Here is a 27,061-nt window from a genome sequence, read left to right on the forward strand (position 1 = left end):
AACGTCACAATAGTTTATTTATAATATTTACTACGTACAGACATCCACCTAATACAATTTTATTTCATGCACTAGCTGCGCTCCGCGGTTTCACCCGCGTGGCTCCGCTCCTGATGGTATAAGCACAGTATTACCACAGTATTACATTATCTGTATAAGCGTGATGATATAGGCTATATGCCTATAGTCTTCCTCGATGAATGGGCTATCAAACACTGAAAGAATTTTTCAAATCGGGCCAGTAGTTCCTGAGATTAGCGGGTTCAAAGAAACAAACAAACAAACTCTTCAGCTTTATAATACATATTAGTATAAGTAAGTGGATTTATTCAAAGATGCCTGCCTGTGAATAACCACATACGATAAATTCTCTAATGTGTATTACATTGAAGTGGTTCTATAAATGATAATAATTAATAACAGGTAAACACAGCATTCTTTGGAACCTAATCGACTTGTCTTAGATTTTTTGTAAATCTTTTCAGAACTTACACGAATAATCACTACACAGTATATAAAACAGAGTCGCTTTCTCTGTCCCTATGTCCCTATTCCCTATGTATGCTTAAATCTTTAAAACTGATTTTGATGCGGCTTTTTTAATAGATAGAGTGATTCAAGAGGAAGGTTTTAGTATATTATAATTTATTATGTTTAGACAAAGCGAGCGAAGCCGCGGGCAGAAAGCTAGTCATCAATATAAAATAACTATAAAAATAAAAATTGAAAAATCAGTTTTTATACATAATAATTATATAATATATTGAAGGTTATTGGACTCGCCAGGTATAATTTTGAATTGAATTACAACAGTCAGTGATTCATTGCTTTTTATAAAAGATTCTGAATATTTATTATGATGATCCTCCATAAAATTTCAACAGAGTAATTAGTGAAAAATCGCGTTTATAACCTTATGGTGCATTTTACACTCTCGTGCGAATAGTGAGGCGGATAACGAACACAAATGTGTATTGTGTAAACAGTGCAATAGCTATTCGCCATGAGATTCACGATTTCTTAACGTATAAAATTAATCGATCGACGAAACTATCGCAAAGCAAAAGAAAAGAGTTTACAAATTGATTTAATTTTGGTACCACTCTGTCTGCTTGGAAACGAATCTATTCAATTTGAATTCATTTTAAGTTAAGCGAATGTTCGACAGATACAGCATTGTTTTGTATACAATACAGTTTGACAATTGAATACGAATACGAATGTTCGAAGAATGTATCGTCAAGTCACGAGGCGAAAAAGACTAATGTGTAAATGCACCATTAAAGTCAGAACTTAATATTACCTCTATAAACTGACGCAGTCATTCTGAGATCTCGGCAGAGAAGTCAAGGGGAAGTCATTGACACTTCTCAATGAACTGCAATTGTAATTTTAACCATATTATTTGTGTCTTTGAAAAAAACAAATCGATATCGAAAACTTTTATGTGAAAATAAAAGATTTAACAAAACTACTTGTGTTTGATTTCATGTCAATATGTTTAGTTTAGTACTTAGTTCGAAATTAAATACTGCATGCGTCGTGTTCAAAACGTAGGGATAGAAATTCAATGAATAAAATAATTAATAACTAGCTTTCCACCCGCGGCTTCGCCCGCTTTGTCTACAACATAATCTATACTAATATTATAAAGAGGAAAGGTTTGTAATTATGTAAGTATGTATGTATGGTTTTCACGCATAAACAAAAAAATTTTCTATGGTATTATAGAATGGATCAATATATCTACCAGAAAGTCCGCGATACCATATGCCCATCTTCAGTAGTTATGTTATTACAACAACTTTTTTACGTTTTCAAAGTAAATAGAAGTGCCGACGCCCGACAGTAATCAAACCATGTTATTCATACACATATATTAATCCTTATCCCATTAAATAATGTTCTATTATAGGCGTAGTGCGCGGGACGGGGTGAAGGTGATTTTCATGTGATTAAAAATAAGGGGATTACTATGGTCAAAACCGGAAAACACCTTATACATATTGAATTTTGTTGAGGAAACTGTTGGTACGATTGTCTTAAAAAAAATATATGTGATACTCAAGGATATAATTAACAAAGTGTATTGTTTACTTTTCAGTTTAGAACGGCCTAAACATAAAAAAAATACATACAAATCAACCCCTTTTTGAACATAAAACGCATTTTGTTAGGAAAACGGCTACATATTTATACATGAAATTTATACCAAAAAATATGTTATGATATTTGTAACAATTTGTATTGATTGTTTTTTCGATTTTCATTATTATCGTTAAATTATCAAGAAAAAACTCGAATTTATAATAAAACCCACATAAAACCTCACCTCTATTGCATATTTTCGACGAAATTTGACGGTGTCAGTTCGACTCGGACGGGGGACTGTACGTGCGGTTTTTTTTGCAAAATAACGCTCAAATTCACCGAATTGAATGTTTTGTTAAATTAAACCAGATTGTAATAGGTATTTACATGAGCAGTTCATGAAATGAAGGTTTAAAATAGGTATGTAAAGATATAAAAATCTCTTTGTAAATTAGTTTTGTTTTTGAAAGGCGTCATTGAATTATATCCAGTGTCGATAATTTTTGACAGTAAAATATTACCAGAAAACACAATTACCTATAATAAAACAGTAACCAGAAATTCCCTGTGCCTTGAATATTTTTAAAAAAAGATTAATTGCTGTTCTATCGTATATTTTGCGTCCAAAACAATCCATATACTATAGGCCGGGAGATACTGACACAAAATTTTGGGTCATTTGTAACAGGATGGCGGTTCTACAGGGGTCTTAGTACGCAATGACAAAAAGAAAAATGATGGTCAGAACAATGGTAGTACCGGCAGACTAGTCGCGTGGGGTTAAGTCGAACTCATCGGATAAATTACGGAAGTCAAACAATTTGTAACACATTAGTTTGAGGATTTACCGAAAGCCCATAAAAAAGAAGTAGGGTGTAGTAGTGTCATACATTACTTTTTAAGTAGAGTTAGATTTAAGTTCAGTCTATTTTGTTTTTAGAACCGCCACCTGTTACAAATGACCCAAAATTTTGTGTCTGTATCTTCCGGCCTAGTATACGTATACTATAATAAAATCGTAGGAAAGTCAAAACTGACATAAACCTATAGCAACATTTTTAACCGACGCCATTATAGGACGAAATTCTCAATTCAACTGAATTTTTTGTTGGTTCCGTTACCTCCGCACTTTTAACTGGGTAAACCGATGATTTCATGATTCATAAAAATATAAATTATATAAAAATTATTCCTTTGCAGTGACTCTCCGAGGAAAAAAGAAATAGATTCGTGTTACAAATTTTAAAATCATACATAGTACATTTCCATCGACAAGGTTTTCTGGTATTTATAATCTACCGCCTGACAACTTAACCTCCCCACCAATCGGTTAGTTGTCAGTCGATCGCTTACATTTTTTGAAGTGACGATCAGCGAGCCAATTTATCTTAAACAGCCGACCAGTGCGGTCTGTAAGTGCCATAGCCGTGCCTTGTGATTTATTTAAGATTTTAAGAAAACTATCAAGTGAATGTACCAAGTGAAGGAATAATAAAATATTAATTGTGACGAAGGCGTTTTTATTCTACAACCCAACATTCGCGATAATATAATAAACAAATAAGGCGTCATTATAAATATCTTTATAAGAAAAACGAAAGTTTTTTTAATATAATTTTTTTGTTAAATTTATACTTCACGAAATATACTCTTCTGAAGACGTCAACTCTCTGGAAAATCTGTTTAATCGGAGGATTTTAATAAGATACTATGTGTCGCAGTCATGTGGAGGACGGATCGGTTTTATTTCCTTCTCGAATACCTTTAATCTTCAACTGTACTATATTTTTCATGTTGCCATAACATGGTGGTACTGATCTACATACGCCACATGCATTTTTTCCAAAGCCACAACAAAATAAATTATCCAAGTTTGCGCCTTTATAAAACCAATTCCAAGTTGCCCAATTTCTTCCTTGCCCGTGCCAACATATGTAAGACTGTTTAACTATACGATTACCATAGATACCGACGCAACTAACACTGTATTCTTTGAACGGGAGGTATGCCGTATGACCCATATCAGTCATAGCTATGGCTCTGTTAACTTCAGTCGCAGGAAAATCACTCATTTTGTAATGTGTTCAAAGATAAACAGTAGAAAGAAATAAACTCAGTTTAAAAAACACGTTACAATATTTTTGATTTGATGCTGCTATAGTCGATAAATAGGCACCAAACTCTTAAAGGGGTATAATATTTTAATGTTTAAAAATCGAAACACATTTTTTTTCTCGTCATCATTTCAAAGACGTAAGGGATTTCAAAAAATTAACCTCGAACTAACTACCAAATACATAACGAGTCGAAAAAAACGTGATTTCTTGTCTGTTCCCCTATTTTTTTAGGTGTGTGTAGGTTGCATGCATATATTCCTACTAGGTATGAAGAGATATACAGAGAACGCTAAATACATTTGCCTGGTCACCATAACCATTAGATACACCATGACATGGTAGAGGCCGTTCTATAGAATTACGTCAAATAATGTAGGTACTCCATCTTTTATATCTCTGTAGGTGAGATGTTCTCCACCCAAGTCATCATCAGGTCTCCAGAATATAGTAGAGTCCGTGTTGAATAAAATTAATTTCTAAATCGGTATTTTCTTTCCCACTCTAGAAGTTATAATATAATTACTTGCTTAGTCATCTCAAGGTCTCCAGAATGGGTCATGTAGTAGACTTTGCTTAATACGGTAAATGTTGAAAGATGAGTCTTCCTACATTACATTTACAACATACATAGTACACAATATTTACTATTCATAAATGTTATATGTTACTGCCTCTCAGAGAAGCATAAATTAGGTAGAAACCACTAACACATTACGATACAATACGATACATTTTACAATTCCATAATCTTTGGTCACTTTTACTTCAACAATGATGTATATTATAGAGGGCGGTTAAAAAAACAAATTCAAATATAGTGACAGAATCATTAAGGTCGTTGAACCATGTAATTGCCTTAAACCTATAGTAGACTTCTCACTGTCACGATATCGCTATCTATGCGGTTGAAACCACAGTATTACAATATTATTTCCTACAGTAAGGAATCGCCTTTGATGTCGCGCGATGCCGCCGCCAGCGTAGGTACTTACGCTGCCACACGAAAATACGCTAGGGTTGCAACAAATGGGAAATAAAACAATTGTGATTATTAATATTATGATGAAATCATTTATTCATATGTACATTCAAAATAATTGCGATTATTAAATCTGATGTAATTATTTGTTCATTAATATATAATTACAGATATTGCACTGCTAAATATTATTTACGTGGACACTTTATTTTTGGATGTTCTTAATTGTATATTATAACATGTAACTAAGTAATGCATTCGCATTGGGATGTACAATCTGATTAGAAAATAATGAGGACAACATATACATAGCTTTGATTTTAATTCAACAGATACAATTAATACAATCTTTCTGAAATATTGTTTCCTTCTGGGATTTCAATGTAGATTTACATCCGTAAACGGAACAGTTTGTGCGCGCCATAATAGAATATGTAAGTAGTTAACTACCTATGTATAATAAAATTATTACACAAAAAATATGACTGCGTCGTCCTTTCGCGATAGGTAAAGCAATCTCAGCGTGATTGCTTTACGCGGCCCGCGTCGCCCGACCCCCGCCAGTTCCCCTCCGTTTCTCTGCACAAGTACATTCGTCGCACTACTGTAGGAAATATGGTAATACTGTGGTTGAAACCGCAGGGCATTGCTAGTTAATTATATACTAAAACCTTCCTTTTGAATCCCTCTATAGTCGTAGTTTTAGAGGTTTACGCATACATAGGGACATAGGGACAGAGAAAGCGACTTTGTTTTATAGTATGTAGTGATATTGCTAAATAATTATTTCTTTAAAAATCTATTTTCTGTTACACGTGTAAATATATAAATATAATCGTCACATAACTTATGTAATAATTACAAGGATAATAATTGGTTCCAATACAGTATCGGATTGACCAGTTCGCCTCGAGCTACGTATAGGCTGAGCTAATTTCGATGAGTAATTTTTGACATTTTAATTCTATCCTGCTTATATTTGCATAATAATGATAGTGCCTCGTATGAATTTATTTAGTATTTAGTAAGTAAGTAGGTACATCACTACATAATATTTAAAAAAACTACGCAACCGATTTGGATGCGGTTTTTTTAATAGATAGAGTGATTCAAAAGGAAGGTTTTTGTATATAATTAATTTAGGTTTTAGACGAAGCGGGAAAGCTAGATTTATTCCGAGAATAAATAAGGACTAATATAGTGTAACTTGATTTTTTTATTATTATCTATTCATTCATTCTTTAATGCACTTAGTTAATAAAAAAATCATCATAAATCTTGAAAAACTTACCCAGGTCGTAGGAAAACAAATAAAACAAGTAATCACAATATAAAAATTTATTTAGCTTAGTACAAAAATATTGGTTCTCTATCTTAATTAAAATAATATCACATCTTCATGAATTATATTACATTTCATTATTTACTAGGCACAAAATTATCTACTTATGTTATAAATGCGAAATTAATATTTTCTTATACCACGAGTAATTCCCCTAACCCTATATTACTATTACATTATATTAAATAGTACATATTACATACCTACAAAATAATAATATAGGCAAGTATAATAATTATTGTTCACTTTTATAAAATATAAAAATTGCAATAGGCACCTATAGGTTTATCTATAATTCAGTTAATTTTATTAATTATATTATACCTATTTATTAATGTTACCGACATTGATCAACCTTTGTTAAATCGTCGGATTTTTCTTCTATAAGTGGTACGGTTGTGCTTAATTTATAGGCTAGACCTCGTTTGGAACGCAGACGAAGGCAGGACCTTACTACTAGTATAACTATAGAGAAACCTATGATGAAGAATAGAGTTGCTGGCACAGTGCGCAAGTAGGGTCCTAGAATATACTCGAACCAGACAATTTTCTTAACATATGGTATTAGATCTGGTTGCACCTGGAATTAAAAATAAATAATATACTTGATTTAATTTACATAAGCAAATATATATGTATGTATATATGTATATCGTTCATCATTCTTAGTAGTTATGGTAAAATAAAAGCTTGTTATTCCAAATCTTTGTTCAAAAATTGTTCGTCAAAAATTTCATCCACATATTTTAATTGTATAATTATTGAGTACTTACTAACTATTAAGAGTAACAATTATTCAAACATATTATGAACTAGAAAGTACTGGTAAGTGAGTTTAGAACAGATTTACAAATATTAAACTTAAATACAATTTAATATAATTTTATGTTTTACTTACAACATGAAAACGTATAGTAGGCACTATCATGTTTGAGAACGGTCTGGTGGCAGAGTTATAGCGTACATCGGTGATGATCAAGTTGCCTTGCAGAGAAAAGTGTGTTGATAATGCTATCCCGAGTTTCTGAAATTCAAATAGCAAGCGTAAAGTCTTATCTGAGACTGCAACTAAATAAAAAAATTGCCTATTTTCTTCGGTATGGATGTAGCCCACTAATGCCTTAGTAAAATCGATAGATTAATTTTTGAGCTTATTCATAACAAAATTCACACATACAATAATACAAATGTTTTTTTCTGTATTGGTATAGACTATAGATAGGCCTGAAAAAAGATTTATTAGAAATTAATACACATTGATACAAAATCGATTAAAACTTGTACTAATAAATAGTGTAATTTATAAATAAGTAGATATGTATATAAAATGCGTGTATCAAAACTTTTATTTAGGTGGGAAAAAATGTTTAATTATTTTTTTTATTTAGAGTTTAGACTATAGATAAATAAGATGGTCCTTACAGAATCAATAACAAACTCGCTGTCATGTTCCTCTTCATTCGGCTTGATTCCCTCCACCCGCTCGTACAGTTTGGGGTCAGCGTGCAGGTAATGTCCCAGGGACAAGCCCGTGCTAGCCTCTGCAAATCATACAATCCTATTATACTTAGGGCTGATTTTTCAATCCTCGATTAAAATTTATTCGTGGAATAATGTATAAAACTACTATGTATTTATATAAATGCGAAAGTTTGTGATGATGATGTGTGTGTGTGTGTGTGTGTGTGTTTTTGTTACTCTTTCACGCAAATTCTACTGAACCGATTACAATGAAATTTAGCACACATATAGAGGGTAACATGGATAAACACATAGGATAGGTTTTATCCTGAAAATCCCTCGGGAACTGGAACTATGCGGGTTTTCCTTTAAAATCGCGGACGAAGCCGCGGGCGGAAATCTAGTTAATTATAATAATGCTAGTATAATAATATACAATTTGAAGAAAACCGTCTATATTTAATAGACGTTCGTAAGAATTTTCCCTGATAAGCTTTTATTAACTTTTTTTATTAATGTGAATATTAAAATTGTTGCTAGAGCACTTATAATATATTACCATTCTAGTACTATTATTTCTAATTATTATTAGTACGGCACTTGATAGACTGGATTCAAATATTCAATTTCATTGAAATAAATATGAAATAGAAAATTAAACAATGAAAATTCGAGAAAGACACGAAAAATAGCAACATATAAAACTTTTTCTTACCATAAAAACACGGTGCGAGAGTGGACAATCCTTCTATACACTTGGGCATAGTACACACACATTGATTATCCTCGTTCGCAGTGAAGGTCTCATTACTGAACTTGTACACGAAGCCCTCAGCACCGTTCTCCATGGTCCTGCTGCCCTGGTACTGCAGGTCCATGATTCTACAGAAGGAGTAGCGGAAGATTCGCAAAGGTTTCTCCTTCGTCAGGTCGGTGGGGTAGCCGAGACCTTCGTACACGTCCTCAAAGGTGTTGCAGCGACTTCTGTAAATATGAATTATTAATTTTTAGAAACAAGAGCTGTAGAAGTAACTGTAGTTGTTAATCAGAGCCAATAATTAAAAAATCACTACTGTGATAAGGCCGCCGAATACACTACACTGTTTCTTACGTTTACTGTTACTTACTGTTTAGTTTTATTAAAGAGTAAATAAATAAAAGTCGAAGTGCAAAAAAATTGTATCTAAGGCTGAAATTTTATATAATTAGGTATAATTTGAGAAGCTTAATGTGGCTTAGAGCTTCGGAAAAACTATACTATTAGCAAGTACCAACGACCACACATCACCTGTATTAGTGCATTGATAAACTTTATTCCACAGACTTTATTCAGTCATAATTACTTACTGTTTTGCTGTCCCGTAACCATGCATACTGAGACCCGCCTCCCCATTATATTTCCTGATTTTAAATTTGTCTTGCTCCTCTGTCGCCAATTCAATTCTGGATCGTTCATTTTCGTACAGCTGAAATGGTTAATAAATTTTAAATTAAACTACGAATAATGTAGCGCAGTTTTCACAACGAAAAGAGATGCCACTAGGAAATAATATTGTAATACTGTGCCACTAGTATTTTGTTATGGTTATTGAATTTTGGAGTCAGAAAGGTAAAATGCCCCATAAATGGTTTGATGTTCTTCACATCATAGTTAATACCTAATTTACTAGGCCGCTACTATGTAATGTTTTCATTAAGCTTCACTAAACTAAATAATAATAACGATAAAAAGCTTAATAATAATAAACACAAAATTACCTACCCTGTCCAACAAGCCCAGTTTGGTGAAGTTGATCATACCAGGGATGAAGGAGTTGAACATTTTGATGATGGGATCGTCCCAGCCCCAGAGGTAGCTTTGAACATCCAGGGTCATGATGGCTTTGCTGTTCATTTGGGTGATGAGCAGGTTGAAGCCGTACTGGGTGAACGGGTTTGTGGATAGACGCGTGGCGAGTGTCTGGAAATCAAATGGTTAGTTAGTGTTTTAGTAGGTCTATGATTTATTAGCTTTTAGAAAAATGGTATGTAAGCGGGGGCTCGGCAAAATAAATACATGGACTTCGATAAATTGATCCTTTTCAAACGGGAATCAAACTTCATCTGAAATTCATATAACGGGTAACGGATATTATAGAGAACTGAAGTATGAACAGAAAAAAACGATATCACAAACGAATGTAAGATAGGTACACGTTGTAGGTACATCTGCCTTTTGTATTACTGGAGTTATGGGATGTTTTTAGGCGCGTCGTGTGTAAAATTTCAAGGTTAATTTTACTAAATTTTGAATGTTGCCAAAGAAGCTTCAATTCTGACACGTGTGCTCGGCACGCACGCTTTTTGTTTCTCCTTCTTTTAACAAACTGCTTCAACTGGTTTTTTTATGAGAAGTAACTATATTATAATTAAATTATAATTAACTAGAGGTCCGCCCCGGCTTCGCCCGTGGTACATATTTCACAATAAAAGGTAGCCTATGTCCTTTCTCGGGTATCAAAATATCTCCATACCAAATTTCATGCAAATTGTTTCAGTAGTTTAGGCGTGATTGAGTAACAGACAGACAGACAGAGTTACTTTCGCATTTATAATATTAGTATGGATTATTTGTCCTTATTCTTGTTTTATAAGTATTAAAGTTTGAATATCTTACCAACATAGGAATATTAGGCAACTGCAATACAACGTCTTTCGGATCCGCTATGGACATTTCCCTTATAAACTCTATTCTGAATTTCGGGGAATATCTTAATAGCCCATTTTCTTCATCCAGCTCTATGTCTTCATTCTTGCGAAACTCTCTGAAAATATTAAAATTGTGATTAATTATATTTTCTTAGCATTTATAGCACAGATTAAAAATATGTATTGAAATGTAAGCACCAAATTCATATTCTCTAAACTAAGTAGTTTAGAGAATATGAATTTGGTGCTTACGCGTAAGTGCGCGCAAAGGCTTATTCGTAATTTTTAACACCTGTCGAAACTTAAACTAGCAAGTAGAGAATTAGTTATCAATTCTGTTAGGCGTCAGTGTTTTGAAAATGTATTTTTTGACACTTAAGCTACAGGGTTTCAATCTAAAACCATGTAACTAGTAGGTATAAGGAATAGTCTACTCACTGATATGTAAACGGTCCAACTTCTTGCACTCTTAGCTTGGTATCCTTTCCCGATAAGAAAGCGTCTCCATTGGTTATATTGAATAAATAAATGTGCAGATATACACAAGGTATCTCCTCGTGTAATATTTCGTAGAGGTAAGAACCCTCTGTTAGACGTAGTACCTGAAATTTTAATGTTTTTTTTTAATTAGTTACAATTATTACAATATTATGTAAAGACATTATGAAGAAAATATTATGAAGAGAAGTCTTTATAATGATTATATTCGATAAATAAGGCAAAAAACGTTGTTCTGCTTTACTCTTATCACTTAGGGGTAAGAAAAAGAGATGTTGGCCGATTCTCAGACCTACCCAATATGCACAGAAAATTTCATGAGAATCGTTAGAGCAATTTTCGAGGAGTATGGTAACTAACATTGTGGCACGGGAATTTTATATATTAGAAGAGAAGAAGAAGATAGTGTGTGTGCGTGCGTGTTTGTATGTGTGGCGAAGTAATTCATACAAAGTTAGAATGGAGAATTTAATAAAGATATTCTTTTAATATGTTAGATTTATAAAAAAATAACAATTAAATAACAAAAATGACATCAAAAATATCATGAACGTTAAAAATAGTGTTTTTTCTTAATATGTGTGTGTATGTATTATCTTACAAGTGCAATGTATAATACATAAAGACATTTTAAGTTTGAAAAATCAGATGTTTTGCGCGAAGTGACAGTAGTACCCACCTCAACGCTTCGCTTATGAGGCGTGCAATTGATAAACAGTTGCAGAATCACGTGGAAGTTAACGCTGTTCACACGTGAATAGTTTAGTTTCAAGTTATTTTTATGGCGCCATCATTGGATCGGCTAATAGTAAATTATTACGACCAGTATTATTTCCTATATCGTATAATTATTGAGAAGCTTGGAAAAAAACATAGTTATCCTAATACATAGTTGCATGCTAAATTGCTTTTAATAAAGACTCAGCTCAATATGTAATGGTTAGGGAGCCAGGTGCAAATTTGGTTCATTATTTCCTCTCAAGAGATAATTCGTCAGACGCATGAGAGTATAGTATTATAAAGCCTCGTGAACGTCAGCTGGCGCTCGGTTGGGGGGGTGAGCGGTTGTAGCCTCCCACGCACATAGGAAAAAAAATACATTCATTCATTCATTTCCTCTCAGCTAAAAATTTGTCAAATTGTAGCTAACCCAATATCTCAACGAAAAAAAATAGTCAGCTGGTTACAACATGGTGTATTATACGTCAGCTGGTGTCTCGAACATGAAAGTTAAATTTAAAGAAAAATTTATTTTCCGTTATTTCCTCTCAAACAAAAATTTACCTGATGATAGCTTATATGTAACTGTGGATAAATATATATGTCAGCTGGCTGTATCTTGGTGGAAAAACCGTCAGCTGATACGGGAGGCTACAACCGCTCTTCCCCCCAACCGAGCTCCAGCTGACGTTCACGAGGCTTCATAATACTATACTTTGATGCATTTTACTAATTACCGCTTGAGAGGAACTTGGTCATAAAATCTGCTGCTGGCTCCCGGACCATAACTTGACATGTTTTAGTTTAGTTTAGTTTTAGTTTATACACAACTTTTAACATAAAAACGGATGAACGGATTATATGTGATTTTTGCATTTGGGTCCGCCTGGACTAGATAAATAAGTGTTAAAAATTTGAAATATACAGAAAGAAACACGTGTGGAAAGTGAAAATAGACAAAATAAAAGCGTGTGTGCCGAGCACAAGTGTCAGAAGTGAAACTTCTTTGGCAAGATTCAAAGATACCAATATCGTCACCTTACTCCAACGTGACGGTATTGCCATGACGCGACCTTGAAATTTACCAAAAAATAATTCAATATAAACTCACGTATGTAGACATTATATGCGCAGGGTTGATGAAACAGATCAAAACGGACAGGCCCAAAAATGCGAAGCCAACCGTAGTGCAGATAGATAGCTTACCTAGAAACAAATTAAGAAATTTTGAGAAGTTTGTTTTAACAAAATAAACTTATATTATCTATGTACTATTGCAGCTGGCGTAATGTAATTACTTAAGTATGGATTTATGGGGATACTATAAAAACAAGATAGGTACACATAAAATAAATCGATTCTCCTACACGATTTTTTTAAGTCGGTTAAAAATTAAAATGCTTACATTCGGCTAATATTCGTCAATTGCAATATTTATATTATGTACCCAACATATTATATATTACGGACATAAGTATAATTAATCTGCAACAGATCACGTCTTCGCTTAAATTATAATATTATGTAAGGTTTTTAAGAAATGCATACAAGTACTAATAAAAATATATACAAAGCCCTTATAAATAGGCCTATGTCAAAGGTCTACGATAAACTTATACACATAATTATTAAAAAATAAATTATGCAAAAAATGACAAGAATTTACATACTATAAAAATAACACTAATAAGTATACAATTAATTTGAATAAATCCGCTAAAACCATAATCATAAACTGTCAAAGAGAAACCGGTTCTTAAATAATAATATAGACTACAGGCCCATGTTGAAAAAAAAATGGTTCATTTGAACCACCAGGTGACCTAGCTAGAACGATATAAGAGCATAAAATAATAAGATTCAGCACTATGACGTCACATGTAAGCTGTCCATTGTCCAACAGAGAGAATTCGAAAGTACAGGTAGAGATTTTTTCCCCTTATCTCCATGATTTTTGTACGGCGTTGCGGAATAATGGATTAGAAGCAGTATTGAAATAGTAGACACAGATGCCGTACAAAATCAAATGGCCAAATTTACCCTGGAAATTGTCGGAAAATAAAAATAAATTGCAACTTTGTGGACCACCATTTTTATACGGTGGTTCAAATATTTTATTTCAACATGGGCCTGTAGTCTAATAGTTTATTGGTAATAATTATCCAAATACTCTACGAGAATTTGTTGCTGTGTTAACTGGTACTTTATATAAAAATATCATATGTTTTTTCTGTTACTTAAATTATTTAGATAAATGATAATTCTCATCCTATCTAATAATAATTTGACCTTCTCATTGTGTGGAATCACACGTGCAACGAAGCATTTCACATAACCTTAACCGTATAAATAGAAAATTTACTTAAAGAAAACAAGCTTGGATGCACATAGTATGTAACTCCATTTTGTTAACATATTGTTACGAAATTCTATCATCTATGTATGCTTTGGTATTATTACTGTAAGTACAAAGAATGATTCTGTTTCAATAAATAAATAAATAAAGCCATTTTTAAAAAGAATGCAGTTTGCATGCAAAGATCTCCTAGAAATCGCTTGCTGCACTAAAATCTGGTAAAATTGAACCCTGTTCCTTTATTGGATTGATACAATTATACAGTAGAAATCTCTCACAAACTTTATAAATAAAATTATAAATATTTTTTTATAATTAAAATAGGTCAAGTTTAAGCATATTTACACTTCACATTAAATAGCGCTTCTTACATTTTCCACTAGTGATGTATACTTACTACTTAGTCATAATGTGTGTCTTAGACAGAAATCAAAATCTAGCTCTGGCCTATCCGTATGCAGTAGGTCGTTTATATTATGCGCATCTCGATCCATTGATAGATTTTTTTTTTTGTAAAATTTATGACGCGTCTATGATATTTTTAATCTTTGATGATATTATATTATGCTGTTACAACAGTGTCCCTTGAGATGTATGGTTCTCATGGTGAACATTAATCAAACAAAAGATTTTTTTTTATTGATTGTAACTATTATTTTGTACTAAAAGTTAAAAACACATATTTAAAGAATATTTAATTCCTCCCTTGACCGTTTTTTAGTGACAGCTATGAGAGATTGGTATCAACAAATCCATGCAGACTTTTGAAATCACAGACAGACGTTACAATTTTATAAATGGGTATATTTTTTTATTACTAAAAGTAGTATTGACCCTGACCACGTTTTATATCATTCAATGAACTTGTAGGGCTTGTTATGTAAATTATATATTCTGTATCGGAATATAATATTTAATTGACCATAAAATATATTGATTGTACTTACAATAACTCTGTGTTGTACATTTTTTACATTTTTCGTCATTATGTTTCATCTTGGAGCGATTAATGTACTATCTGAAAATAAAATAAATTTAGAGCAGATATATAGATATCATAATTAGCTGTTTAATTGAATGGTTGGAAGTTCAGGCAGTCATTTAACTTTAATTATGAAATGAAATGAATTTATTGGCAAGAAAATGAATAGTGGAATTAAACGGCTGATTAAACTAGTTGACTGCGACATAGTCTTAAAAAAATATAAATCATTTAGTCATTCTCTAATTAGCAGACACAAAAACATAGTGTAAAAAACTGTAAATGTGCAAACATAATACTTATTTACTTAACTGCATTAAATGAGTTAATGATTCCAAAAAAGCGTGAGAATATTTACATTTTACATGCATTATTATTTAATGAGCTAGTTAATTATAATCACATCTATATATTATATAAAACTCAAAGGTGACTGATATAGTGATCTATCAACGCACAGCCCAAACCACTGGACGTATCGGGCTGAAATTTGGCATGCAGGTAGATGTTAGGACGTAGGCATCCGCTAAGAAAGGATTTCCCGAAATTCTTGCGGGAACGGGGAAAAACGGGGATGCACGTACAAAGTCGTGGGCGGAAGCTAGTTAAATAATATAAGATTAATAATATCGAGCAACCAGGATATTAAATTATTATACTCGTAAAAAGTTGGATTTTGTCGGTTTATTTTTTATTTTATTTTGAAGCCTGTGTAAAGGTAATATCATTTAGTCTCGTGGTTTCATACAGGGGACAAATCACAAAACCGCAAACCGCAAACTTTTATTAAAAGCCTTCAGGGATTACTTCTAGAAAATGTATTTATTTCATTTTGTGTCTTATTATTCAACTATTTTCATAATTCATTCCAAATTTTATCAAAATTCGTACTGTGATTGACCGGTAAGTCTCCAGGGTTGACGGACAGATTTTATTTATAAATGCAATATATTATATGGAAAATAACTTGTATGAGCTGGTATCTATCAGCATTCCAAACTATTTCTTTTATAGATTTTCCTTATCAACAAGGTCATTAATTACATAAGGTTCATCGATCAGTTGTGACCTGCTAGAACTAGTATTTTTTTTATAAATATCTTCCAGACTTGAAATGTGAGATCTAAATTACTCTGTACAATGAAAAATTAAAGAAATATTTAAGTACATAATATGCAGGCAAAATGTATTCAGGTCGTCTATTGGTATATAAGTTCCGGGATAATAAAAATATACCTACTCTCATCTTTTAATTAGATGAACCAATTTTTTTGAAGGCAGTAAATCCTAGATCCCAATCGAGAGGTCATAGAAATATGTAGCACTAAAAGTAGTAGTAGTAACAAGGTAGAGCTAAAAAAATATATATTTCTTGTCAAGTAAATTAAAAACTATATAATATTGAATAGAGCAGGCTCCAAGGAGATGTTCGTTTGCAAAAATAGCGGAGCTAAATCTGACTTCTGATATATATTGTATAGGTCCCAGACATCCTATAGACAGATGTTGGCAACCAGTTTTGTGGTCCCCCTGCCCGCACCCCGGTAATTAAATATGGCATACAAAGAAAAAAATAAAAATTTCCAAAACATGCCGTGTGAGGTATCAAATCAAAGAGCTTATTGAGTAGATCACGAATATATAGCATACTATATACATTTCTTACACTTTCTCTAAGATTTTTTAGAAAATTTACGAAAATGGTCCATTTTTGAGTTAACTTTAAACCACTATAGATTGAAAACTCATGAATATATTTTTTAAATTATTATTTTAAATAATTAACAATAGTCCATTGTTTATGATTCAATAGTTCGTAATATAATATAAGTGAGCTATGTGGTGGATTTGATGAAAATAACTATATACTATATGAACTTGAAAATATACTCGCCATCTTTGAATGCTCCCCCCACTCCCCCATGCAACTATTTCACTGTACGAAATATTGAATCGTAAACAATGGACTATTTTTAATTATTTAAAATAATAATTTAAAAAATATATTCATGAGTTTTCAATCTATAGTGGTTTAAAGTTAACTCAAAAATGGACCATTTTCGTAAATTTTCTAAAAAATCTTAGAGAAAGTGTAAGAAATGTATATAGTATGCTATATATTCGTGATCTACTCAATAAGCTCTTTCATTTGATACCCCACACGGCCAGTTTTGGAAATTTTTATTTTTTTCTTTGTATGCCATATTTAATTACCGGGGTGCGGGCAGGGGGACCACAAAACTGGTTGGCAACATCTGTCTATAGGATGTCTGGGATCTATACAATATATATCAGAAGTCAGATTTAGGTCCGCGATTTTTGCAAACGAAACTCCACTGAGAGTCCGGTCTAGAAGCTGTACAAACAAGGGCATTCTATAGTTTATTTTACACGGGTTTTTCATTATATTACTTTATTCTTTTCTCGTCGCAATTATTCTAATGTGTATATTACTTAATTACTTACAAAAGACGATATAAAGTATAATTAGTCGAATAATTTTATAACATAACATAAAGGTCATTCGTAATTTTTTGAGGTCGTATAATGTGTATGGAAAAAAATGTTTAAATTAAAGTACTATGCTAATAACATAATAAAATAAATAAGTGTTTATATTTTGCATTTTCAAATTTGATCTCTTTAAAACAATGTTAGGATCCTTCTAAAATCGAAAGTGAAACCAACAGGGTCGCCTGGAAGAGATTTTTGCCGCCATTTTATGACTGGTATATATGTACAATAAAGTTTAAATAAATAAATAAATAAACAAATAATAATCTGTATTTTTGTTAGAAACCGCAATCATTAAGTTTCAGCAGCTTTGTTTTCTAAGCATGGTGAGTGACACACCAACAAAAATCGTTTTTCGTAGTACATGTATGTTTTAGGCACATCTAATTGCTTTTCTATAAATATCTTAAAGAAACTTCTTTGTTATTTTATTATGCATTGTCTTAGATAATGGTTCCCACGTATCAAGATAGAATAGTCACCAAATATAGGTATATGTAAATATAGCGTATAAAAAGTAAAAACAACTGCATAAATAGCTAAGTAAAAATAAATAATTAAAGTGCTCAAATTAAAATTTTGCAATTATTATAATATTGCAATTATTACAATATTGGAACAATATTAAAAATTGCATGTCCAATATATAGGTACATTAAATATTTTAATAATTTTGTATGTTTCAAAACTGCTGGATCAATATTTATTATTTATTATCAAGATAAAGGATTCATTCCTAACAAAATATTTATATTTAAAAGGAAGATAGTCAAGTCAATTAACCACTTATATCCGAGAACGAATGAATGAAATGAATGAATAAATTTAAATTATTCTCGGTCTATTTGATTTTTCTAAATATGTAAAACCTAACTGTTAACATTTAAAAATCTCAATTCACGCAAAGCACGAAGCGTAGCTGCAATTTGTTTCTTTTATTCTTTGCAAAATACATCATATCTGTATATTTTAAATGTAATCTTTAAAATTTCTAAACGTCGTGATAAATGCATTTTTTAACTTACCCAAAATACTGCTCTTTGTCAATGCTTTAGAGCAGAAAGAATAAATATTTTTAGTCAAGTTATAATTAAAAGACTATCTAATTTTTATTTTCTCCTAGCTCTTACTCGCTTCACTCTATTCTTAGATATTAATAACTTCAAAAAAGCTACTAAAAAAAAACTTAATATCCAAAATTCCTTGAGGTTTATCCGGTATAAAAATATACGAAGAAAATACACAATTAAATAACTAAAAATTATTTTATATATCGCATATAATAACATTCGCCTAATTAATTATTGCAGTCAACCTTTCCAAATAACAAAAAAATATTTTCTGAAAAATGATAAACAAACAAATTTTCTTTAAATCCCTTGAAAGTAACTTACGCAAAGTTTCTCGTAAACACAAATAATAAATTGACGTCAATCTAAACACGTTCACCCTTTCGCGATTAAAAACTTTGAATGAACTTGATTTAAAACTAGTTTGTAATAATAAACTTTTGACTAGTTTATCCACTGAATTTGCCTATCCTTGTTTACACAACACTATAATTAAAACAATAATATAATCGATATTGATTACATATATTTAAATTACTGACGCACTTGGCCACGCCACGCATTATAACTAAACCTTTTGCTAACCCTGAGATATTTATCATATTCCTTTAGTGGGAAAATGGTGATGATGATGATTACTATGGTGAAAAATATAAAATGTGAAGTTGTGTTAAATTTATAAATTATATTAAATTAATGTTTTATGTTTAATGAAGCAAAATCGCTGAAAGCAAGGATATTATAATTACATGAATTCGCACAAAGCTGAAATTAGTTAAAATTTTTGGAATACTATTTTGAACGAAGTATGAAAAGCGCCGCGCATTCAAAAAAATAATTTAGGGTCAAAGATCTCAAAAACTGGTGTTTCTCGTTTTCTGCCAAAAATTTGTAGAATTTGCAATTGTATTAAAAAATATCTATATTGGTACTTACCTACTTGAATTTGATATTTTAGTTTTATGGCATCCAAATGTTTTTTTATAAATGTTTTTTTAAGAATAAAATTTGCTATCTACTGCTGCTATGTACTGCATGTTATGTACTGAAATTCAAGTCATTTATATAATAGTGCTCCATATATTCGTACCAATTTTTAATTCTATGACATAATATAAGGATGCGCTCTCCATTGTTTGTACATTTTTCTAAATATGGCAGCTGCTAAATTCTAATAACACCGACGACCCGGATCACAAGCACAGACATTTACTTATTCAATTTGACTTATTTTAGATTCACTTTAAATTATCGTAGATTTATATTTACCATAAATTACCAGCAGAAAGCAGTTTCAGAATGGTTCTCCGGCAAGAAAATCTGTAGTTACCACAGCCTAGTCGATAGTCTACTGAGAACTGACCAGTCAGATATAACCCAGGGCATGTTCCCACATCTTTTCGAATGTATAAACGCATTTTCCACGCATTATTTTCGCATAGTTCATAGATTAAGATCAATCAATTCAAATCATTTATATATAACCATAATTATACGACAATTAATACATGTTTTTCCTCAAGTACAACACAATTAACTAATAACTAAGTAAAGAATACGAATTCCAAATACCCATAGGCAGGTCAGACTTAATCTTTATATGGATGATTTGAAAAATGAGACCTTGTACAAACTGGTATTATTATATTTTATGATTTTTGACGTTTATTACACCAATTATGGGTTAGTAACAATATTTTGGATTATAGAAACTAGTATCCACAATCGAATATTCTTTGAAGATACGACTTTTTTAATTTCGTAGATTATTGAAATCTATATACCGAAATACTTGCCAAAATTTAATTATATAATATTATAAATTACAAAAAATGAAAATTTTATTACGTAATATCTAAAATTTGTGATCAATTCCCTGACCTCTTGGTCTTGAGTGAAGTGAGTTATGGCAGAAACATTTAGCAACTGTTTTATGTGATTAATCTCGTTGTTTATTGACCAATAAGTTTACTATCAGCTTTATCACTTCCAATCATGCAATTTTTGGTGATAGGGAACCTACAGAACTATAGGACATTTATTTGACCGGTTGGCTTGTTTGGTAGTGACCATGCCTTCCACACTGGTCGTGGGTTCGATTCCCGCCCGGGGCAAATGTTTGTGTGATGAACATAGTATAGATTATCTATATGTATTTATTTAAAATTATATGTATATGTATGTTTATCAGCTATCTGGTTACCATAACACAAGCGAAAGCTTAGTATGGGATCGGATCGTGCCGTGTGTGACAATTGTCCTGGAATATTTATTTATTTATTTATGTAAATACGGCAGAAGACCTTGTTTTCTTTTCATGTTTTCTCTACATAAGAACCATCCTTTTTTTTGTAGTGGCGAAATCTTCCAAAGATACCCACAGCCCCCGGGGAAGGAGCCGAGGGTTATGTCGGATTCTTACCGACTAAAACTCGCACTTGGCCAGCGTGGTGGATTATGACCTGTACATCATTAGAGGCCCGTATCCCAGCAGTGGGAACGTATATGGGCTACAGATGATGATGATGATGAATTCTTTTAAAAACAAAAAATAACAAAATCTGTTCAGCCGTTCTCGAGTTTTGCGCCTAGCAACACATTAATAATTAAGGATGTAATATAGTGGCGATTAATTTTTATTACATACGTTATACATAACGCTTCCCTGTTTAAAACAAAATGACAGTTCAATTTTGTTTATGTATAGTTTAGGTATGGGAAACAACAAAAATTTATTTCCCATATAACGAGTATGACGCATTTTGATTCTTAATTAATTAAATATTTTAATTACTGTTTTTGTGAATCATCTCATAAAATACAAAAATTAAAAAAAAAAACTCAAAACTCGAACATTTATTTATTCAATTAGACTTCTCCGAGAAGCACTTTTGAAACGTCATAACATATTTTTAACATTTACTTAGAGTGATTTTTAATACTGTAAACCAATGATAGGATCTCAAAGTACGATTTAAGAATTTATAGTACGATTTAAGATGAGTGGTCTTAAATCATACTTTTGAATACCCTACGGTAACTTGGATTAACACATAGGATAGATTTTATCCCGGAAATTCAACGGGAACTATGCAAGTTTTTTTGAAAAAGCGGGCGAAGCCGCGGGCGGAAATCTAGTAATAAATAAATTATGAATTCTCTCTACAAAATGCATCTATTTAATATTAATATCTATGCATATATAGAAATCTGGTTTAGACAATTATTGTGTAGTTATAAGAATAGGACTAAACTACTTTTTTCACCCCCCAAGTGTTCAGGGTGTCCTAGCAGAACAACGGTCATTATTAAACGAAGAAGATGTTTTTTTTTTAGCTATCAAACTCGAACATTTTAACAGACAGATAAGCTAAACAGAACATATCTTGAAGTTGTGAATCTGCCTATAACTTAAGTGTCGTGTCCCCTAGTGGGGTAAGGGGCAGAGATGGCAAGATGTTCAATTTTATTTAGGAATAAGTAAGTGATCAGCATTCTGTGTCCTGACAGACCGATACTTTTTTTTCTATGTGACCATCGGGAATGGAACCCAGGGCCCTTTGGTTCTACGCTTACGCGTTATCCACTGTACCAAGGAGGCGGTCATTGTTTATTATTTTTTTCTGCCTATAAATATTTTTTATACAAAGGAAATAAAACACAGTTCTGGTGCTTACAATGGCTAATTTAATAATATTAATTAATAATAATATACAATAGTAATATAAAATATATTAGCATCAGTGTGGCCTCTCCGGTCGAGTGCTCTTTGGTAGAATTATACACAGGAGTCCGCTCGCTGAAACAAAAATGTATCTGTTAATAAAATATTAATTAGTTATTATTGTTATTTTTTTGCTAAAATCGTATAGGTAGGTTTACTTTGAATTGTCATAATAAATGGTTAATCAGAGGGCCGAGATAAATATGAAATCGCAAAGGAATAGAATCAGCTATCGATACTAATTGACATATAAGCGTATGATGTTTTGCTAAGGTCTGTAAAGCTGGCGATGAAAAATTTAAAATTAGATGCTCTAATGACGATTTTGTTGCTCAACCCATTCGCTGAAAATAAGCAACAATCCTAGCTTTACACGGAGAAAAGGGATGGATCGTTGGATAAATGCAGGTGAATTTGTTGCTATAAAAAAGTGTAAATTTTGATGTTTTTCAATAGCGCTAAAAATAACACAGGCCACGTCAGCATAACTGTCGATTTTCGGTAGTTAAACATTAAAAAATAATTTGTTGCTGCTCACATCGTTCACTGTCACAGTGTCAGAGCCACACAGAGCCAGCAATAAAATATAAACCGGAAGTAGAATTAATTTTGAAACCGGTTGGCTAGAAAATCGTCCACGCCAGCTTAACAAAACTGTAGACTGGTCGAGGTCCTCCCTTTTTCGATTGAGGAATTCCACCTTCCTTCCTCCACAAATCTTTAATATCTAAAAAAGACGTGTGGCACTCGGGGACTGCCGCGGTAAAGCTATTGCATGCTATGCCTTCAAGCCACACCTCCGCGCCCGTCGGAGTGGGGAGCGTGAGGTTTTTAGGTTTTTCGTTACGCAATTTCTGGATTCGGTCCCCGCGCTCAAGGCCCGCGATAGAAGCTATGCAATAGCTTAATAATACTCGCGCAAGCACACTAGAGGGTACAACGATGTCTGATAGCGTAGTGTATAGTGTATAGTGTAAAGCGGTACTGACTGATGAGCAGCGCGCCGAACATGTAGATGGGCACGACGCAGTGCTGGTCGACGAGCGCGCCGAACACCACGTTGCCCGCGATGTCTGATAGCGTAGTGTATAGTGTATAGTGTAAAGCGGTACTGACTGATGAGCAGCGCGCCGAACATGTAGATGGGCACGACGCAGTGCTGGTCGACGAGCGCGCCGAACACCACGTTGCCCGCGATGTCTGATAGCGTAGTGTATAGTGTATAGTGTAAAGCGGTACTGACTGATGAGCAGCGCGCCGAACATGTAGATGGGCACGACGCAGTGCTGGTCGACGAGCGCGCCGAACACCACGTTGCCCGCGATGTCTGATAGCGTAGTGTATAGTGTATAGTGTAAAGCGGTACTGACTGATGAGCAGCGCGCCGAACATGTAGATGGGCACGACGCAGTGCTGGTCGACGAGCGCGCCGAACACCACGTTGCCCGCGATGTCTGATAGCGTAGTGTATAGTGTATAGTGTAAAGCGGTACTGACTGATGAGCAGCGCGCCGAACATGTAGATGGGCACGACGCAGTGCTGGTCGACGAGCGCGCCGAACACCACGTTGCCCGCGATGTCTGATAGCGTAGTGTATAGTGTATAGTGTAAAGCGGTACTGACTGATGAGCAGCGCGCCGAACATGTAGATGGGCACGACGCAGTGCTGGTCGACGAGCGCGCCGAACACCACGTTGCCCGCGATGTCTGATAGCGTAGTGTATAGTGTATAGTGTAAAGCGGTACTGACTGATGAGCAGCGCGCCGAACATGTAGATGGGCACGACGCAGTGCTGGTCGACGAGCGCGCCGAACACCACGTTGCCCGCGATGTCTGATAGCGTAGTGTATAGTGTATAGTGTAAAGCGGTACTGACTGATGAGCAGCGCGCCGAACATGTAGATGGGCACGACGCAGTGCTGGTCGACGAGCGCGCCGAACACCACGTTGCCCGCGATGTCTGATAGCGTAGTGTATAGTGTATAGTGTAAAGCGGTACTGACTGATGAGCAGCGCGCCGAACATGTAGATGGGCACGACGCAGTGCTGGTCGACGAGCGCGCCGAACACCACGTTGCCCGCGATGTCTGATAGCGTAGTGTATAGTGTATAGTGTAAAGCGGTACTGACTGATGAGCAGCGCGCCGAACATGTAGATGGGCACGACGCAGTGCTGGTCGACGAGCGCGCCGAACACCACGTTGCCCGCGATGGCGCCCACCCGCCCGCACATCACCGTCACCGCCATCGCGGTCGCGCTGCAACAAGTGACAACTCCCATACATTTGTCATTTATAAAAGGGTTTGGGCACTTTTGTACGAGCTAGTGGCGTTGGGCTTTAGCGGCCAGTGATCAAACTTGGATAATATTTTAAAAGAGCAATATATTGCGTATACAAATAAACTTAAAAACTATGATAGTCCCCTGAAATTAAATTCTAAGTTTGGTCCAATTACAAAAATTTCTGATATATGCAAAACATTTAATGAGTTTTTCTCCACTGTTGGTCCTAACCTTGCAAAACATATTCCAAGCAGATACCACAACAACGCAGTTTATACATTGCCAATCATACAAACTACTCATACTAGCCACTCATTATCTGAATTTGTACCGTGTAACGAAAAAGAAATAAATAATATTATTAAAAAAAATTGGTTGTTTGTAAAGTAGGTTTACGATCGAGATGTTTACGTGATAACGTCTTATTGGTGGCAGCGCTCGAGATGAGACGGGAGATCGGTCCGTCTCTCTCTCGTTATACCTGCGATCGCGCTCGTGAGGTTTTGGTGTGACACAAGTTTCTGAACATGTCACCCGACTAAAACGATTTTAAAAACGTTATCACGTTAAAATCTTGACCCTAATTGTAGTAAAGGCATAGATGGTGTGACCACTAAAGCCATTAAATCCATTAGTAAATTAATTTTAGACAAACTTACAATTATTTTTAATAGTCAAACGGAGAATTCCCGGACTCACTAAAAATTGCCAAGTTTAGTCCCATCTACAAATCGGGAGATAAAATGGAAGTTAACAATTATCGTCCCATCTCTGTACTACCAGTGTTTTCCAAAGTTCTCGAGAAAATTATTTACAACCGCTTAAATGATTATTTGAATTTAATAAAATTTATATCTAACAAACAATACCATTTCGGCCATTTTTTCTAATACATTATCAGCTACAATAGATTTAGAAACAAATATTATGTTATTTATGTTAATTATTTTATGTTTAATATTTTGATCGTAAAAATATTTCTTTAGGAGTATTCATTGATTTAAAAAAAGCATTTGACACAGTTTATAGTCACTCATTATTGATAAAAAAAACTCGAGGATGTTGGTATCACTGGTATTGCACTAAAAATGTTTATTTCATATCTAAATAACAGAACACAACTTGTAAAAATTGACAATACGCAAAGCGATCCCTTACCTATGACCTGTGGAATACAACAGGGATCGGTGTTAGGACCACTGTTGTTCTTAATTTATGTGAATAATATCCATAACATAGGCCTACATGGTGAAATTACCCAATACGCAGATGATACATGTCTATTTTATTTCAGATCCTGTATATATAATATTATTTCACAAGCTCAAGAAGACCTCAACCACTTATTTGAATGGTTTCAGTTTAACCCATTGACCACCGAGCGGCCCGATCGGGCCGAGACACAATAGATTTTCTATTGTGTCTGTGATCCGAGGACTGACGGATTAAACTCACCAGTGATATAAAAACAGCTAAATCGATGTATGTAAGTATTTAAAAAGCGCCTAGCTGATCACATACTTAATGACCAATCACTTCTGGAATAAAAGAATTTACAGTACTCCAAAAGTAATAATTCGCATAGAAATCTTCGTCACTGTTCGGCAAGTGTAATATTCCCGGAGCGTCCGAAGACGATATGTACATAGAGTGGTTAAATGCATTTGCTTCATGCATAATTTAGTCAAATTATGTGTTTTGTGCTAAAAGAGATTAATATTTATTTGTAAGTAACGATTTTGTTTCGATAATTCCTTGTAAGTAAATAGCGAGGATAACCCCACGATTGCGAATATATCTTTGTTGGATTGATTTACTTGAAAAATTTTATAGTACTTTTAAAGTGTCTTACTGAAGCTGGTGTAATGATGGAAGAAAAGAAGGTTTTTAAAAATGAAAAATGAAAAATAAATTTATTTCATACACACAATTTTCAAATACAGAAAGTGGATGAGTCCTCCTAGTAAGTTTACAAAAACCTGTGTCAGGAGGACCCGCTCTTCCTTAACTAAAGTTTACAAATATAATACGTGTGCAGATGTATATGTATAAGTGAGTGAATGAGTGTGTGTGTGTGTGTGTGTGTGTGTGTGTGTGTGTGTGTGTGTGTGTGAGTGCGTGCGTGCGTGCGTGCGTTCGTGTGTGTGTGTTTTTTTTTTTTTTTTTTATTATAGAGGGAAAAAATACCGTTGAGTATCTCAGGTCTAGATCTGTGACCTGGTATGTCGGTCTC

At 33.5% G+C, this 27,061-nt stretch overlaps 2 protein-coding genes across 2 annotated transcripts in view; both read right to left on the reverse strand.

Moving 5' to 3' along the window:
* Nucleotides 1–6,766: 6,766 nt before the first annotated feature.
* LOC149908226 (scavenger receptor class B member 1-like) lies at nt 6,767–15,255 on the reverse strand. The gene is made up of 10 exons (XM_090102238.1): nt 15,200–15,255; nt 13,008–13,102; nt 11,117–11,280; nt 10,647–10,794; nt 9,753–9,950; nt 9,338–9,456; nt 8,706–8,974; nt 7,952–8,070; nt 7,428–7,553; nt 6,767–7,109 (listed from the first exon to the last, which is right to left on the reverse strand). Exons 1-10 carry the CDS (start codon nt 15,246–15,248, stop codon nt 6,867–6,869), a joined length of 1,530 nt encoding a protein of 509 aa, XP_089958364.1. The 5' UTR covers nt 15,249–15,255; the 3' UTR covers nt 6,767–6,866.
* A 7,250-nt stretch (nt 15,256–22,505) lies between these two features.
* Nucleotides 22,506–27,061, reverse strand: part of LOC149908227 (uncharacterized) — a 58,893-nt gene continuing 54,337 nt past the window's right edge. The window contains exons 11-12 of the mRNA XM_090101663.1: nt 23,532–24,802; nt 22,506–22,617 (exon numbers count right to left, since the gene is read on the reverse strand). Coding sequence (XP_089957789.1) covers nt 22,559–22,617; nt 23,532–24,802 — 1,330 coding nt within the window. The 3' untranslated portion in view covers nt 22,506–22,558. The remainder of the gene's footprint in view (nt 22,618–23,531; nt 24,803–27,061) is intronic.

Source organism: Colias eurytheme, chromosome 5 (assembly GCF_061535395.1).
Source record: "Colias eurytheme isolate Ceu_HAF_F1 chromosome 5, ilColEury1 Martin Lab GWU primary, whole genome shotgun sequence".
Lineage (NCBI taxonomy): Eukaryota > Metazoa > Arthropoda > Insecta > Lepidoptera > Pieridae > Colias > Colias eurytheme.

Bases quoted from the DNA above. Each gene is read 5' to 3' on its own strand.
- LOC149908226 (XM_090102238.1), bottom strand. From the start codon at position 15,248: ATGAAACATAATGACGAAAAATGTAAAAAATGTACAACACAGAGTTAT. The intron at 11,281-13,007 runs GTGAGTTTATAT...TTAAAATTTCAG, and splicing joins CGCATATAATGTCTACATAC to GTACTACGTCTAACAGAGGG. The intron at 7,554-7,951 runs GTAAGGACCATC...TTTGAATTTCAG, and splicing joins GCGAGTTTGTTATTGATTCT to AAACTCGGGATAGCATTATC.